Source organism: Pagrus pagrus, assembly GCF_965226575.1.
Source record: "Pagrus pagrus genome assembly, chromosome: 9".
NCBI classification, from domain to species: Eukaryota; Metazoa; Chordata; class Actinopteri; order Spariformes; family Sparidae; genus Pagrus; species Pagrus pagrus.
The window spans coordinates 25,854,184-25,870,445 of NC_140193.1; the positions used below are offsets into that span (position 1 = coordinate 25,854,184).

General features: G+C 39.6%; 2 protein-coding genes across 3 annotated transcripts in view; both read left to right on the forward strand.

The window, feature by feature from the left end:
• cacnb4a (calcium channel, voltage-dependent, beta 4a subunit) overlaps window positions 1-4,764 on the forward strand; it is a 45,276-nt gene extending 40,512 nt beyond the window's left edge. For both annotated transcript variants that reach the window (XM_084361551.1, XM_084361552.1), the window contains 6 exons: window positions 502-560; window positions 645-754; window positions 888-1,039; window positions 1,388-1,483; window positions 1,613-1,789; window positions 2,709-4,764. In XM_084361551.1, the coding sequence (XP_084217677.1) occupies window positions 502-560; window positions 645-754; window positions 888-1,039; window positions 1,388-1,483; window positions 1,613-1,789; window positions 2,709-2,972 (858 nt within the window). In that variant the 3' untranslated portion in view covers window positions 2,973-4,764. The remainder of the gene's footprint in view (window positions 1-501; window positions 561-644; window positions 755-887; window positions 1,040-1,387; window positions 1,484-1,612; window positions 1,790-2,708) is intronic.
• Window positions 4,765-5,451: 687 nt separating this feature from the next.
• Window positions 5,452-15,213, forward strand: arl5a (ADP-ribosylation factor-like 5A). Its single transcript, XM_084361181.1, has 6 exons — window positions 5,452-5,803; window positions 12,370-12,430; window positions 12,583-12,730; window positions 13,254-13,337; window positions 14,219-14,370; window positions 14,562-15,213. The coding sequence occupies exons 1-6, from the start codon at window positions 5,758-5,760 to the stop codon at window positions 14,608-14,610; spliced, it is 540 nt and encodes a 179-aa protein (XP_084217307.1). The 5' UTR covers window positions 5,452-5,757; the 3' UTR covers window positions 14,611-15,213.
• The last annotated feature ends 1,049 nt before the right edge of the window (window positions 15,214-16,262 follow it).

The following is a 16,262-nucleotide window of genomic DNA, read 5'->3' on the forward strand; positions in this document are numbered from 1 at the left end:
TGTCCCCCTGAGGACGACGTTCCCAGCAGAACTACTTCTTCTCCAATATCTGTTTCAATTTCAGTCCTCGACCTGGCATTCATGTTCATCAGTAAGAGCTATATTCGCGGCTGCACTTTGTGATCGACCCAGTTTTATCACATGTACATTGGTCTTTGTGACACTTTTCATTGTAGGTGTTAATCACTTTATTTAATGTGGCCCACGTTGGTTCAGCAGAGAGCCCAGAGGAAAGAGCCTGTGGACAAAATCGCTCAGTCAAGTGTGTAATTCACAGACCTGGCTCAGCAGCAGCCTGAATGGACGCCATCAGAATGAATATCAACGGTCCACTTCCACTTGTTTGCCTCTCTGTAGAATATTCAGTTAATGTGCAGGGGTGATGGTGTTGTAGGCCTGATACTATGTTCTCTCCTTCCCTAATCTTTCTTAAATGATCTGATTTTCTCCTTCTTCCTCTTCCCTTTTCATCTTGTGCTTTCCACTGATTCATCCATGAAGGTGACAGACATGATGCAGAAGGCGCTGTTTGACTTCCTGAAGCACAGGTTTGACGGGAGGTAAGCGGTCGAAGCGATGCAGCGTACAGTGCATCATCCTGCTGCCAGTTTGCTCTGTATGATGTGTGTTTTCTGCTGTTTCAGGATATCCATCACAAGGGTAACAGCTGACATATCGTTGGCCAAGAGGTCAGTACTAAACAACCCCAGTAAGAGGGCCATCATTGAGAGATCCAACACCCGCTCCAGCCTTGGTAAAGCTACAGGAACTGTTTCACTCAATGATGTGCATGTCTTGTAGGTGTTGACACTGGGAATGTTTGGTAATGATCATCACAATTCTTCTTGCTCAGAGCTGTTCTGCTATATGTTGTTGTCGTCTTGTAGCCGAGGTCCAGAGTGAAATAGAAAGGATCTTTGAGCTGGCCAGGTCTCTACAGCTGGTAATATTGGATGCAGACACCATTAACCATCCAGCACAGCTCATCAAGACCTCATTAGCGCCCATTATCGTCCACGTTAAAGTGTCCTCACCTAAGGTAAGATTGAAGGTATAGATAGTAGAGAGGCATCCAATAAAACTGTTGATTTTCACATTTGCTGCCCACTCCTAGCAGGATACTGTACACTCTTAAAACTGCAGTTGGTATCTTTTGAGGATTAACATTATTAAGAGGTGATGGAGAAGGGAAAAAAAACTTGTGTGATATAAAATGTGAAACAGAATCTCAGAAACAGTTTTAGTTTAAATTCCTGAAATATAAGGAAACTCATCCAGGCAGTGAGGCAGAGGGCATTTCTTTTACACTCGCCAGCCCTAACCTGCTGTAGATGATGCTTATTCCATAATTGGAGATATTTTTCTCCTGTATATGTGCTTCCCACAGGTCCTCCAGCGGCTGATCAAATCGAGAGGAAAATCTCAAAGCAAACACCTGAATGTGCAGCTTGTTGCAGCGGAAAAACTAGCACAGTGTCCTTCCGTGAGTCAACTTCAAAAATACTTTTAAATCTAGACAAGCAATAACTACTTCACCCTAATGGTGAAAAGAAATCCATATGCAGCAGCAGCAGCAGCAGCTACACTCTCCTCTCTTCCTTTCCCACCCCAGGAGATGTTTGATATTATTCTGGATGAGAACCAGCTGGAGGATGCGTGTGAACACCTGGCAGAGTACTTGGAGGCATACTGGCGTGCTACACACACTTCACTTAGCACGCCACTCAACCCCCTGCTGGGACGCAATCTGGGCTCCACAGCCCTCTCCCCGTATCCTGCTGCCATTCAGGTGAGCTTGTCAAGCAGAGGGAAAAAATAAAAAGTTGTCTTCTATTCTCTTTCTTTGGGAGTTTATACTCATACTCAAATCTTTTGAGCAACACTCTGCTGCAGTCTTTAAAGTTGTAAAATGTTTGCAGTTACCTTAATGATGTCCTTGAGTTCAGCAGTAGGGGATGTCTTGAATTCAGTCAATAACAATGGTTTCTAATGGTTAACCATTTTCACTGCTGGGAAAAAATAGCTTATATAGATCAGATTGATAATTTCAATCAGAGTAGACTGCACTTTTGTTAGCAGACTCCAGTTCTAAACTTACGCTAGCTACTGTTGCTCTCTGTTAGCAGTAGGCACTGAGACGAGACACTCGAGAACGTACATAAAGTCACATCCTTTGGACGGTTGTGGAAAATGCGACCCGAGTCCTTCACAAAGAAATCCATCAAAAGTGTTGAATCCATGTAAATTACTACAAATTGTTACACAGAGCCCCTATACCTAGTGTTCAGACAGTGGGTGAATAGAGGTGCTGCATCATGTAACTATTTTTTGTGTAGACACCCAAAATAAAAGTATATGAACCTGAAGAATAATATGGGACCTTTCAGTTTGTCAGATCATGGCACAATAATGTGCCATGTTACTCCACCCAAGGTAGTGTAACAAAGGATGTAAAAGCAGAACTATGTTGTTTCTGAACTTCTTTGGAAGTGTGATACTAACCAGACCCAGTTTCCTCATTGACAGCTATGAGGAAACTGAAAGCATTTTACAATCACCTTTGAAACCTGCATCATATTTTGGGCAGAGCTCTAGGACGTCTTCTTATGAATATAAAATGAATACTTTTTCATGTTTGTATCATGTCATTTTTGGCATTAAAAAAAGGTAAAACACTGTACAGAATGAGTATTTTCTCTCTCAAACAGGCCCAAAGAAACCGCAACAGCAACCACACAACAACAGACCATTCACCAGTCGAACGTCGCAGCCTGATGCCTGCCGACGAGAACTACCATAACGAACGGGCAAGGAAAAATCGCAACCGTCTGTCCTCTGGCTCACAGCACAGCCGGGACCACTCGCCTCTGGTGGAGGAGGACTACCAGGACCCCTACCAGGATTCTTACAAGCCTCATCGCAACCGAGGATCCCCAGGAGGCTACAGCCAGGACTCCAGGCACCGGCTTTGAGCGGTGGCCTGCTGTAATCAAAGTGAAGGCTCGTCTTTCTCTAACCAACCACCACGGACTTAAGAGTTGCTGTAACACGATGAAACTACTACACTCATTTGGACTGTAACAACCTCGTATCAATGTGTAGTACCTCATTTTCCCTTTGGCCTTGGCTCCTGCCAAATGAGCATTTGAACCTAAATAATTCAGAATCCTGCTCTTGCTATTGTGTGAACAAGGGAAGGGACTGGATAGGAAAGTAGCACAAGAGCAGAAAAGTTATGTTTTAAGGGAAAGCTAAAGCTGGACCTGATCTGAGTGAAGTATACTAGCAGGTGATAGTGTGCGACATAGGCTCTTCTGGACCCTCCCCGCCATCTCAGCTGTTACTGTAGCATGCAGGTAGGACTGTAACTACAGGTCACTACCTGCCACAAGCCAGATAGCATGAGCATCCAGTGGTGATGATCAGCACAGAACCTGTTTGCACGTGTCCAGGAGCTGGTAGAAGCAGAGTATAATGCATCTTTAATGCTCCTCAAGTTTGTATGCCACTGTCCTCGATGTGAGTGTAATAAACCCTGTGGAAGCCTGTTCCCAAATCCAGAGTTTTGTTTCTGAGGTGACATGGTCGGTGTTGTGGTCTTCTCTTCAGGGTTCATACAGTAGCCCCCCTCTTTGTTATTTCTTAATGCCACTTTTGTCATTAACCATATTCAGACAGAAATATAAAAATCATGCAGATATTACAACATTTTAAAGCTCCAAACCTCAGGAACGAGAGGTCATTTAGACCTAGAAGTGTGCTGACAGATGTAGCGTTCATGTTCTTACCCATCTGATGGGGATTCGATTCTGAGCATTATGTTAGATTGTTAAGAGATTCTATGATGTAGTTGTTAGAAAAAAGCTATTTATATAAGGAGGGAACACTTCCAGGACAGGAGTCACTAGAGTGCTCATGCCAGCATGTTTTTCATATGCCATGCATTTATCAACTGCTGTTGTCTGTCATGTGTCGGGCAGGACATCATTTGGAGTTAATAGAATAGGATATTAATGAGTGACTTACACTGAGGACTTCCATATGTAAATACAGGCAAAATTATTGAAGAAAAGAAAGCTTAATTTATTTAAGGTTTCACTTTCAGCACATTAAATTCCATTCATCTCGTCTTCTTCAACATCTAATTAAAAACGTTTGCTCCACCTCATTTTTATTATTTAAGGTTTTATAAAATAAAATAATATTGATACATTTTCATTGAGTAGCAATTTCCATATTTTCAGCTTTAGCTTTTTCATTGTCTTTAATTTACGTTTCATTAAAAACTCCTTATGAGGGAAGCATCTGAAAGCACTCGGACGGAACTGCGCTGTATTTGTCACAATGTCTTTAGTTTTATGTGCTACTTTCTCGGAAATGTAGAGCAGTTCCCTGTATTTTTATTAATCAGATGAATTCACTTGTATGCTGCCAGTTGATACAGGATTCATATATCATCTTTTAATGACACACCCTTGTATCTGGTAATTTAATATTTGTTGAAAGTCTCAAGTCATTTTTTTCCCGAATAATAGGCCAGAAATCTTGTCATGTTTCAGAGACTCTGGAAAAGGAAGAACGACAAGGAGACTTCTGTTCTTATCTGCCATATACAGTAGCTTTTATTGGTGTTGTTTCAAATCTCTGGAGCAACAATTTAAAAGATTTGAATACTGCCTGTGAGAGAATGATGCATTGATTCGAAGTTTGTGTGCACTGTCATTTTACAATTGTAATGAAATAAACTGCCCTTATGCTGTTGGATAGCACTGGTTTTTGTCCAAAAACATACACACACCTGTTCTTTGTCTTTATTTCTTCATGTGTCTTTATATTTTTAACACTTAAAATAGAGTATAGTATCTCAATAAATCTAGTAATCATTTGGTTTATAAGATTTAAGAAAATATGAAAAATCGAACAGTCTAAAACTCAAATAATCCATTTAATATCATAGAGGAAACTATCTAATATTCCTGTTTGAATTTTTAGCATTTTTGCCAAAAAAAAAATCTTCATTATCTGATTTTGATTTATTATCATTTTATTGAATATCATTATATTTATCATCTATTAGCAAAATTGTTTCAAATATACTCATTGTTTGAATGACTTATCATTTCAGTTCAATTTAATCGATAAATATAATATATATATAATATACAAAATTCAGTCAGCATGTGCTCTAGTCAATTACGAGTTTATAGGAAGATTATGACAGCATGATTATTCTATGTAAATGTGTTTATTCTGATTTTCTGTTCATTATTAGCCTACTATTTTTTATTATCATTGCTATTATTATTATTATTATTATTATTATTAGTAGTAGTAGTATTAGTAGTAATATCAGTATTATTTTTATTTATCAGCTGTAATATGTCCTTTTCACTCTGTTTTGTTTTATAATTTGTACCAACTGGACAGTGCAACTACGCATGCGCAGGATTGACAGCTAACTAGCGCAGCGCACCTCTCAACAGCCAGCTGATATCTTCCAGCTAGCCACAGTGGCTATCGTTTTGTTTTTGTTTTCGTCAATACATGAACCGCCACGACTTAAATTTACAACCTATGGGAGAGCCATAATTGAGGTTAATTCGTACAGCTATGGCGGTTGTACTTAAAAGCTTTGACAGGTCTTCGTCTATGTAGTAAGCTAGCTAGCTAGCTAGGTAAAGTTGATAGCACTGAATAGCATCAACGCTAGCTAGCTAAGTTACAGCGGATTCGGCATCAAATACCTAATCGTCAGCCATGGGAATACTATTCACAAAGCTATGGAGGCTTTTTAATCACCAAGGTAAGAATGGTACTGTGACATTTATCATGAAACTGTCGAAGACATGGGAGCTAAATGGGCTCGGTGGTCAGAGAAGGCCCACTTTGAAAGACAGGTCTGGTCCGTTCATGGAAACAGTTTATTGTTACACGAGTGTTTATAACTCTTATTCTGCTCTCATATTGTCGTTCCTTAACGTTATATGTATATACGATTTACCACTGCACTAACCCGCGTAAATAACATTGTTGTTGTGTCGACTGGTGAAGAATGTCGTATTCTACCAACTCTGCTCACCGTTTCTGCGTTAACCTAGTGTTAGATTATTTATGCTCTCTGGGGCTTGAGTGATGGTTAGGGGAAACCAAGTCGATCCTTGGATAAGGATCCTGAATCAGTAAACAGTCGTTGCGAAACCTCTGTAACAAGAGTCGCGACGCATGGTCCAGCGATCAGCCCGGTATTATGAGTGGAGATGGCTACACCAGCAGAGCACACAGAAGTCAGCCACATCAGCAGAAAGGATCAATGAATGACTTGAATCACGTTGACTTTGTACTGCCACTGTAGTCACACCTTAACAGTGTACCGTCACGAGTACAGGCTGGCCAAATTTTCACGTTTACTTGCTCATGATTTTAATAAATTGCATGTAAGCTGTCAGAAGATTGCTATAAACTAGGTCCATTCATATATCCTTCACAACTTCCAATTGTTCTGGCAGTGACTTCTGCTTCTTTCACAATTTGCTGACAACTTGCAGTGTAAACAATTATAGATTCATCGAAAATGAAATTGATGAATTCAGCAAAAATCTAAATAATTGTCATTTGTGGGTCTAACCAGAATTTAGATTCCTTTAACATGCCTGAAAGACATTCTCTGGCTGCTTTCTTGCTGAAAACACTAGCAAAAATTGTGCTTATTTGCCATTGCCATTGTTGCCCAGCTTGTCATCAGATAGCACCTTTCTCCGGTCATCTCTGAGCTCTGCTGCATTTTGCTTCCATCCATCATGTCACTGGAGGCTGTAAGGCTTGTATTGTAACCACTGGATCTAGCCCCAGCTGCACTTTCAAAGTCTCAGGAAGTCTTAGAATTGCTCTCCCCATCTGATTGATTCAACCCAGTGGAACAACAGAAGTTCATTCACACAGAGAGGAGGACATGTGATTACAAACTTGGTTATCCATACTCCCATACAGTTTAATGTTAAAAGGCTTTAAGGCAGTAGGAGCAAAATCAACATTATGGTCACACAGACTTGCTGAGGGCTTCCGCATGATCTAATGTTTGTTCTTAAGCATTCCATTTTTTTCTCCATTTTCTAAAACCTATGCAGCAGGAGACTATATATATGAATGTTTTGACTCTGTTTTATATGGTGCGTAACGATAAAATATTGTTAAGCGTGTACTGGAGTTACTTCTCGGCTGTGACGGGACATCATTTCTAAATTTCTAAGTCCAGACTGTCACGATGGGTATGGGTCGGTACACCCTGTAGATGTATACTTACTTTCAAACTTACAGAATTGACAATCTAACCTTATCTTTTTTTGATTACAATTTAAATTATTATGATAGCCTATTTATCAATAAGTAAATCTAATTTCTTGCTAGTTTCACCCAATTGTGAGGATTTTTTAAATTTTGATAGACATTTTTTCACTATTTCCAGACATTTTTGTAAACCAAAGAATTGATACAGAAAATAATTGGCAGAATAATCATACAAGAAAAGACTCAATAGTTGCAGGCCTACTTTTTACTGTGAGAGGAAGCCCATGCCACCACTGTGCTGCCACATTTTAACACGGTTTTCACAGGTTCTTTAGTTAGACTGTATGCAAGCAGCTTATTTGGCACCTGCATGACCTTTTTATTCGAGACAACATGTTTTGTCCCAAGTACTGAAGACAGTGTCGAGAGCTAAGCTGTGTGTTATGTCTATGTGTGCAAGCTGTTTTTACTGAAATGACGTTAGTCCTTGACTTCACTGCTGTTTTGTTTTGTGTAGGTTCAACATGGTAGAGTTGCATAGATAAGGCCCACATTTTGATCTTCTGCAATTCTGCACTACTCTCACTTCCTTAGCTTTTGTGAGGTGTTAGTTATTCTTGTAACAGCTGCAACCTAGCTGTATGTGGTATTGTACATTATGTAAATTCAAGTTTTACCAGGCAGAAAATATGAAATTGTGTTTTATTTACATGGACAAATACTAGAGTCAGTAAAGGAGCACATTTGTTGGCCAACACGCTTTTTATTTACAATCAACTGAAGGAACATTATGGGTCACATCTTATGAGTCATTTTTTAACCTTACTCACACTATGTGGAGCAAATAGAATACAAATAGATAATGAAAACAAGAGTCTGTTCAGGCTTGTTTTCATCGTCACAATTAAAGAAGGCTAAAGAAACAGATGGGTTTTTAGACGAGTTTTAAAGGCAGAACAGGGGTGTGTCGGTCTGATAGTGTCTACAGTCTGACAACTAAACAGATCCTTCACTCATCAAATAAAAGAGAAATGTCCCACACTTCAACCCACAAAGCCAGGTTACAGGACCAAACACCAGTAATGTGGTAGCTGGTAGTGTCTTTGGCAACTTATATGAGGAAAATATACCACATCCATACGGGGAAAAGCATTCATCATCCTGTCTGTCCTACTGACTCTTCGTCACATTTCTGTCCGTAAAACAGCGTCTGTCTGCCAGACGCCTCCCGCAGTTGAGTGGTGGTGATTATGTGACGTGATTTAGAGCAAAAAACTTTAACTCACCATGTCTTTGTCACCTTCCACTATTGTGTTGTTGTAGTTACTGTCTCTAGCAACTTGTAAAGAAAAAAATCACTGCGATGTTGAGCCCTCCCTACCAAGACTTCAGTGAACTTTCCCCCAGAAAACAGCATCCCTCCCCGCGAGTGAGAGCCAGACAGGGTCTGCTGTTTACTGATGGTGATTATGTAATAATGTAATTTAGAGCAATAAACGTTACTTTGTCACTTTCCATGATGCATGGTGGATCAGGATCTCAATCACAACACGTTATAGCTGCATCCATATGATTATAATCAGTTGGCTGATACATGTTTACATACATACATTTACAGGTGAAAACCGAGGGATACGCATAAAAAACAACAACACACAAATCTCAGAGTTATGATGTGTACAGTCGCACCTCTTTTGGTTCCGCAACGCCAGCATGCTGTATGAATTGACACACTGGAGTGGCTTTAAGCAAGTGCTGCTTGGTTCAGTGTGAACAAACAGAGGCAGCGTAAAAGACAAGCCTTCTTTGCAGCAATAATGCGCAGTCTCTGTGTGAAAAGGCCTATGGATTGGCTACCACAGAGTCAAGACCATTGAGAATCTGTGGGATGTGCTGGAGAAGACATTACGCAGCGGCCCAACTCTCCCATTATCAATACAATATCTTGGCGAAAAATTATTGCAACCCTGGACAGAAATAACTGTTGTGACATTGCATAAGCTTATCAAAGTGATGCCACAGCGAATGCATGCCATTATCAAAGCTAAAAGCGGTCCAAGGAAATATTGGAGTGTTTGACTTTTTATGGCCTTGCAGTGTATTTGACAGACAGGAATGATTTTAATTGTGCAATTGATCTAAGATGGACTGACAACTGAGTTGATTTGTTTGTCAACTGTCAAACCAGAATAAAAGTTAACACATTTCTTTTATGGGAGTATAAGTTAAGAACCAGTCAGTCTCAATCAGCAGGCTGATGCTGTGCCATATTGGGTAGTTTGTCATTGTTCAGATCCAAGGTGACATCTGTGTTTGTGTTTTAGGTTAAAACCTCCATCAAACTTACTTCACTGGTGTGAAGTGGTTGGATATATACTGTAGGTTTGCAGAAGCAGGTGCAGGGAAGTATGCAGGTGCAGGGAAGTATGCCAGTGCAGTCAGTAGAATAATTAACAGCCTGACAACACCTTATAAGAAAAATGTATGCCTGGTTGGACAAGATTAAACACTTGAGTGGTTTCAAACTGCACTTATATCCAGGCTAATAAAGCATTCACACTGACACAATTGTGCAGATCCCAAAGTGGGCTGATCCCAAATTTGACCCAGAGCTTAACTTTTTCATTTATAAAAAAGTTAATAGATTCATACTTGAACTTACTCTCAAGATATTTTCCATCGGGGTGCTTACATTCTATTCATAAAAGGTGCAGAGCATAAAAAAATCTTGCTTAAGCAGGTTCTAAGAATCCCTTATGCACCTGTGATTAATAAATCCCAATTAAACTTCAACTGATAGCACCTGCCTTGTGGGCATAGTCAGGAATCGCCATGGACCAAAAGAGAAAGTATAACTTTTTGGAAGGTGATCACAGCCATTCCGCATTTGTCAGGTGTAACGTCAAGTGGAGAGAATAAGCAGCATGTAGCTAGTTAGCAGGACTGGGGATAGCCGATTAACTCGGCTCCACATGTGGTGCGGTGCTCATGTCTTGTCATGAATACTAAAACTGAAAGTTGTGCACACAGTGCAACTATACTACTCAGACTGAAGTCCACAAGAGACAATTCTCTTCAGTTAAAAGTTGATGCAGGCTATGCTGCAGCTTAATAATGTTAAACACTGTTACGTTAGTCCACAATATGAAGCCTCATTTTTTATCCGGTGCTCCTGTTTGCCCCTAGAGTTACTGCATTATGCTATGAAAACAAACTCGGTACTTCCTGTATCCATTTCAAATTAAAAACCCTCAAGCATTTTAGTGGATAGAAACCCTTTATTTCTTAGCAAGGGTTTATTGTGAAACATTATCAGGAATGCGTGGTGGAAAAAACATTGACGTGCAAGGTTCACATTCCTGACTACTTGAAATGTCGCTGCTGCTATGTTTTCTCCAGTTTCACTCAGCTAAAGTGTTATGATTTTGACGTTAGAGGAGTTGAATTGTTGTTGTGATAAATGAAAACATGAAGGGTCACAGTTGCCCTGATGGACATTAGTGCTGCTACACTCTCATCCATGGGCTCTCATTGTGTTCCTTTTGGGAGTGATTGAGTCTCATCCAACATCTAGTGGTGAATTCGATATAAGCAGTCTGGTCTTAGGTCTTACGACAAAAAATGTTGGAAAATGTTTTAATCAGCCCAACACTACACTAAATTGATGGTGATGCTGATGAAAGTTCCCCACAGACGTAACCAAATATCTGTCCCAAACTCCAATACGATACATAACTAGAAGGTCAAGTTCAGACTGCTAACTACTTATACGTAATTGTCTACTTAAGTCATACTTGAGATCAAGATTGATTATAAGTCTGTTTTATGAAAGAGGCCCCCGCTTTGGACGAGGGGTAGCTCAGAGTTTGTGGGATTATCCCCTGGAAATCTACTAAACACGTGGCAAAACAAGGGTAAACTAAACATTCATTACATTAGTGTGTTCCAACAGACATCGAACCACTGTTAGTAAAAGTGCAGTGTGACTCGTACAGCCCTGGGTTTAGGTTAACTCTGGATTAACTTTTTATGTGTGAAAAGGGGCTAAATTATCCCAGGGTCAACTCTTAGCCTAGACTTTGGCTAAGACAATGCACTGTGAAATGCCATTTAGAGGCTTAAAACACTGCCAAAATTCAGTTTGAAATCCCTTTACAAACCCACTCATCAAAACTAAAACTTTGCAGTTGCATTTGATATAGAGTTTTAGACAATCCACCCGAAAAGTCAGTTTTAGAGTCAGAGCCCTGTTAGCTCTTATCAGCAGGAGACCAAATGCATCCCTAGTGTGCATGCCTTTTATGTGTTTGTTGTGAGATGCTGGGCTTTTCCATAGACCCAAAGATATATTTGTTAAGCCATACTGTATAACATGTATAAGAGCAGAATAGTGAAGGCAGAATGTAGGCTTGATCTCTTTCGGTCATGCTCTAGTTTCTCTTGATTATCCATTTGGCCATAACTAGTAACACAATCTTCTGTGTTGTCATAGGATAGGAAAAATGGCACCGTAGATTTGACAAGAGCCTTTTGCACTGTTGGTGTTTGAAGCTGGGTATTATGTAGTAAAATATTTATACAAAGGCAACCAGCACTTTGATCCCTCATCACTACCTTTATCACATATTATAGGACATCTTACTAGTGTCTTGTCACTTTGGTATATTACAGCAAGATAGCAATTCATCACAGTTGTCACATGTTGTCTTTTTCATTGGTAAAGCCTTTGTATGTGTGAACGAGGGAGAGACGTGTATGCCATCTCCACAGCTGCTACTTAGTTCAGCGTGATTGTACAAGCTTCCTTTAGACCACCCACTAACTCATCTGTAGCTGTGAAAGTACACTGTTCACCGCACCACAATGTCTCAGCTATGCTAGATGCGTGAAGCTACACAATTTGGTACTGAAGGATAACGCTGAGCACAAAAGGGCTGCTGTTTGAATCCACATCAAAAGACAGCTTTTAAACAGATTACTCTGCTGACTTTACATAAGAGTCATACATCAGTCAGTCACTAGCCCACATATTGATGTCACCGTTAGCTGTGTGAATTCATTGTAAGTGTTTCCATTGCCTTTCAGAGCACAAAGTTATTATTGTGGGCCTGGACAATGCTGGCAAGACTACGATTCTTTACCAGTTGTAAGTATCCAAACGTAGCACTTTATGTAAGCTTCTATATGTGTTGCCCCAGTTTTCTTCCATCCATATACTGTATATCTGTAATAAAATGATACGGTTAAGAATGTTCAACCTTCGATTTAAAGTTTTTTTTCACATTTTGTATGTTACAGTTCAATGAATGAGGTGGTACACACCTCTCCTACGATTGGGAGCAACGTGGAGGAGATTGTGGTCAACAACACCCATTTTCTGATGTGGGACATTGGGGGCCAGGAGTCCCTTAGGTCATCGTGGAATACTTACTACACAAACACAGAGGTAATGGCAGGTTATATTGGCTGACTGCCAATCAGAAAGAACCATCTTGCTTTCATTGGCATTGAACTAAAATAAGTGGAACTGTTTGAGCTCAACCAATAAATTGTCCGGGCCAGTAAATTGGTCAATATTACCTTTATTGCAGACATATTGTTGGCCAATAATTGATTTGGTAGGTTTGATGTAATTTACTGTAGAAACATTGCCACCGTTAACTGGAGTGTTCATCCAGAGTTGTACTGTAAAATGTATGTTGGTCACAAAAAACAGGGATCTACATAAAATTGTTTTGTGTACATTTTGTGTTTTTTTTTCATCAGACTTTTTAAACTTTTTTTTTTTCACCACAAAGAAATTGCTTCTGCAGGTCCTGTGCCAGGTTTTTCAACAGCCAATTTCTAAATAGTTGAGAATGTCTGCAGAGGAAAGGCACAATAATGCAATCTAGTGTGCCTAGAGTCTGGCTGAGATATAGCATGCTTTCATTAACGGTCTGTTATTTCTCTCCATCTTTTCTGAGTAGTTTGTCATTGTGGTGGTCGACAGCACAGACAGAGAAAGGATCTCTGTGACCAAAGACGAACTTTACAGAATGCTAGCACATGAAGTGAGTATCATGAAAAATGAGGGATGGATTCTTTCAAGACAATTTTCTTGCAGATATTGATATATAAACACCCATTGTTTATTTCACTAATTCATATCAAAAGTACAACAGCAGATTTTCCATACCATACCATCAGTTAATTATCTTTGATTGATGTAAGTGTTGGAGGACAAATGACTACGCACTGATAAGCAGTTTCAAAACAATGTAAGATCACGAACAGAGCTATAAAATATCCCAAACCTCAAATCATTTTTAGGGGGACATTCTCCAAAACTTTTTCAGAATACAGTATGCAATCCACTGTCAATTTGCATAAAAACAAACATAAAAACCCAGCAGATGCAAATAATGGTTAATGAAATTCAATTTTATATGACCCACATTTGCAGCAGTGTTTAAGATGAACACTCTGTTATTTCAAAGTGAAAGTCACAGCCTGTCATGTTAAAATAAAAAAGAGGTAGCCAAATTTCAAAGGATTCAAACACAGGATGTAAACTACCTGTACCTCTCTCCAGTTGAGGAACAAGTACATCTGAGATATTAATATATTCTGATTCAGACTTTTAATGTGATTCAACTCTCAGCTTTATATATAACACTTTAAACACAATACATTGTTTAGAGAAAAGCATCAAACATTTAAGAATAGTAATAGAATTATGATAATAGACATTAACACATTAGTTAATACTCTAAGTTTAGATCTTTCATCTATAACTGAAACTATTTGTTGAATTATGTGAATATGAGCCAAAGTAATTTTCCATGAAAAGTTCATGTGATTTTGTGTACCCCTTGTAAATAATGTGTGTCATTGGAAGTATGTTACATTTCTTTACAGTCTCCTCTTTTGATGTCTCTTATCTGTCCTCCAGGATTTAAGGAAAGCAGGGCTGTTGATCTTTGCCAACAAGCAGGATGTAAAAGGTTGCATGTCTGTGGCCGAGATCTCTCAGAGCCTCCAGCTTACCTCTGTCAAAGACCACCAGTGGCACATCCAGGCCTGCTGCGCCCTCACTGGGGAGGGGTGAGAACTGCATTTTGTACTGCTACGTGCTACAATTGTGCTTTCTAAAAAAAAGTGATTTTTCCAATTTTGTTCTTATACAGTATAGTTACTGATCTTTTGTATTAATGGCTGTCTATCTGCATTTCTGTCCCTCTCTCTTCCACATCCCCATTCCTCTACAACCCTCCAAATGTCTCATTTACCTCCAGGTTGTGCCAGGGTCTTGAGTGGATGATGTCACGGCTGCGTGTGAGATGATGATCTTTGATTAAGAGTGCGCCCTTGCTCTTTGTTGTGTCTGCCTCCAAACACAAGCTTGAAATGAGGATGGGGGTGAGGTTGGTTGATGGATAGCCCTCTCCTCTTTCCGGCGATGCTGACGTGGGCAGACCGCTGCCAGGACGTTATATTATCTCCTGTGATAATTTATTTTACAAAAGACGTGAACTCAGAACAAAAAAACTTGACCTTTTCAGAAGGACATTGGACTACATAAGGGACTCAAATTATTTAAACTGAATTTACTGCACGGTTTTCCTTTCAGCAAAACACAGAGGTCAGCAAAGTGTCTGACCGAACAGTACATGAACAGTACTTGGACTTATTCTTCAGCTGTGTGTGAGTCTAGCCCACGGTGGCCTTGCAGTATTGCCGGACTGGCTGTGGTGGTTTTTATTGCCCCCCTGTGTGTACGGTCCAGTATTTTCTTTTAACGTGGTGCCTGCAGCAGAATGTTCAAGCGATGACGGTTGATGGAGACTGAAACATGCAGAAAGGAGGGTAAAATCACAATATGCCCTCTTCCTTTCAGTCTCTATGAATAATCAGTGAAATAAAGTGTTTTTATCTGTTTCAGGTGAATTGCAAAGTGTCATGAATGAGTGTTTCTTTCAGGTGACTCACTAGATTGAGTCTTTTCTTCTGTTTGATTTACCTTTCTCTGGGGATAAGATTGAACTGAGTTTTATGTTTGTAACTTCAGTTATTCTTTTTTTAGTCCTTTAGGGAGCAGAATGTGTCACATGAGCTCATGGTCCCTGATGCTTTTCAGGGAGCATGATGAGCAGCCACAGGAGTAGAGAAGAGAGAGCCAGAGAGTAAGACAGCAGTGAGAAAAGAAGAGACCAGGTCCAAAATGTGAGCAGTGAGTGGATAAGAGAAGAAGACAACAGCAGAATAGTAAGAACAGCACTGTAGGTCAAAAATTAAGTTCAAATTAAGTCAAACTGTTTCAACTAAAGCCAAACTTTTCTATTCATTTATGGTGCCTTCACTGCTGACAGGCTCGAGTCATTTGACTTGTCAGATCTGTTGTCGTGGTCCACAAACACCCCTACTATTATCCTTAAATTTGCTATTAATGTTGTAGAAACAACAATTATACTATGACACATGCTTCCTCACATGCTATGGAATTGTGATTATCCTTTCATCATGAGTTACTACTGTGCTTTCTGCTGTTTTGACTCTGATAACTACGAGACTAAATATTGGCCCTATGCTTTTGATTAAAATTATTCTTTAAATGCCTTTTAAGCTTGAGCAACCAGTTCTATTTGAACCGTGTGACTGTATCGTATATGTAAAAAGGGTCACATGAGACCACAGAGAATTATCAGCCAAATCTACAGCTCTTCAGGGAGTTTTGTTTAATGAACACCAACACTTATATATTTTCATAAAATCTTAGTTTGTGAAGATCATGTCAATGACAGTTGAGCAAGCTCCATCTGCCAATCAGAAAATTACCACCATGTAGCCTAAATGTTTGAAAGCATATGTAAAATATGTTATCAGCTGCGGTTACATGTACCCTTATATTCCACTAATAATCACAATAATGGGTCAATAAGAATAAAAAGGCGTCATGTAACCACCTCACTTGGAAGACACTAGCCTGATCTGGGCAG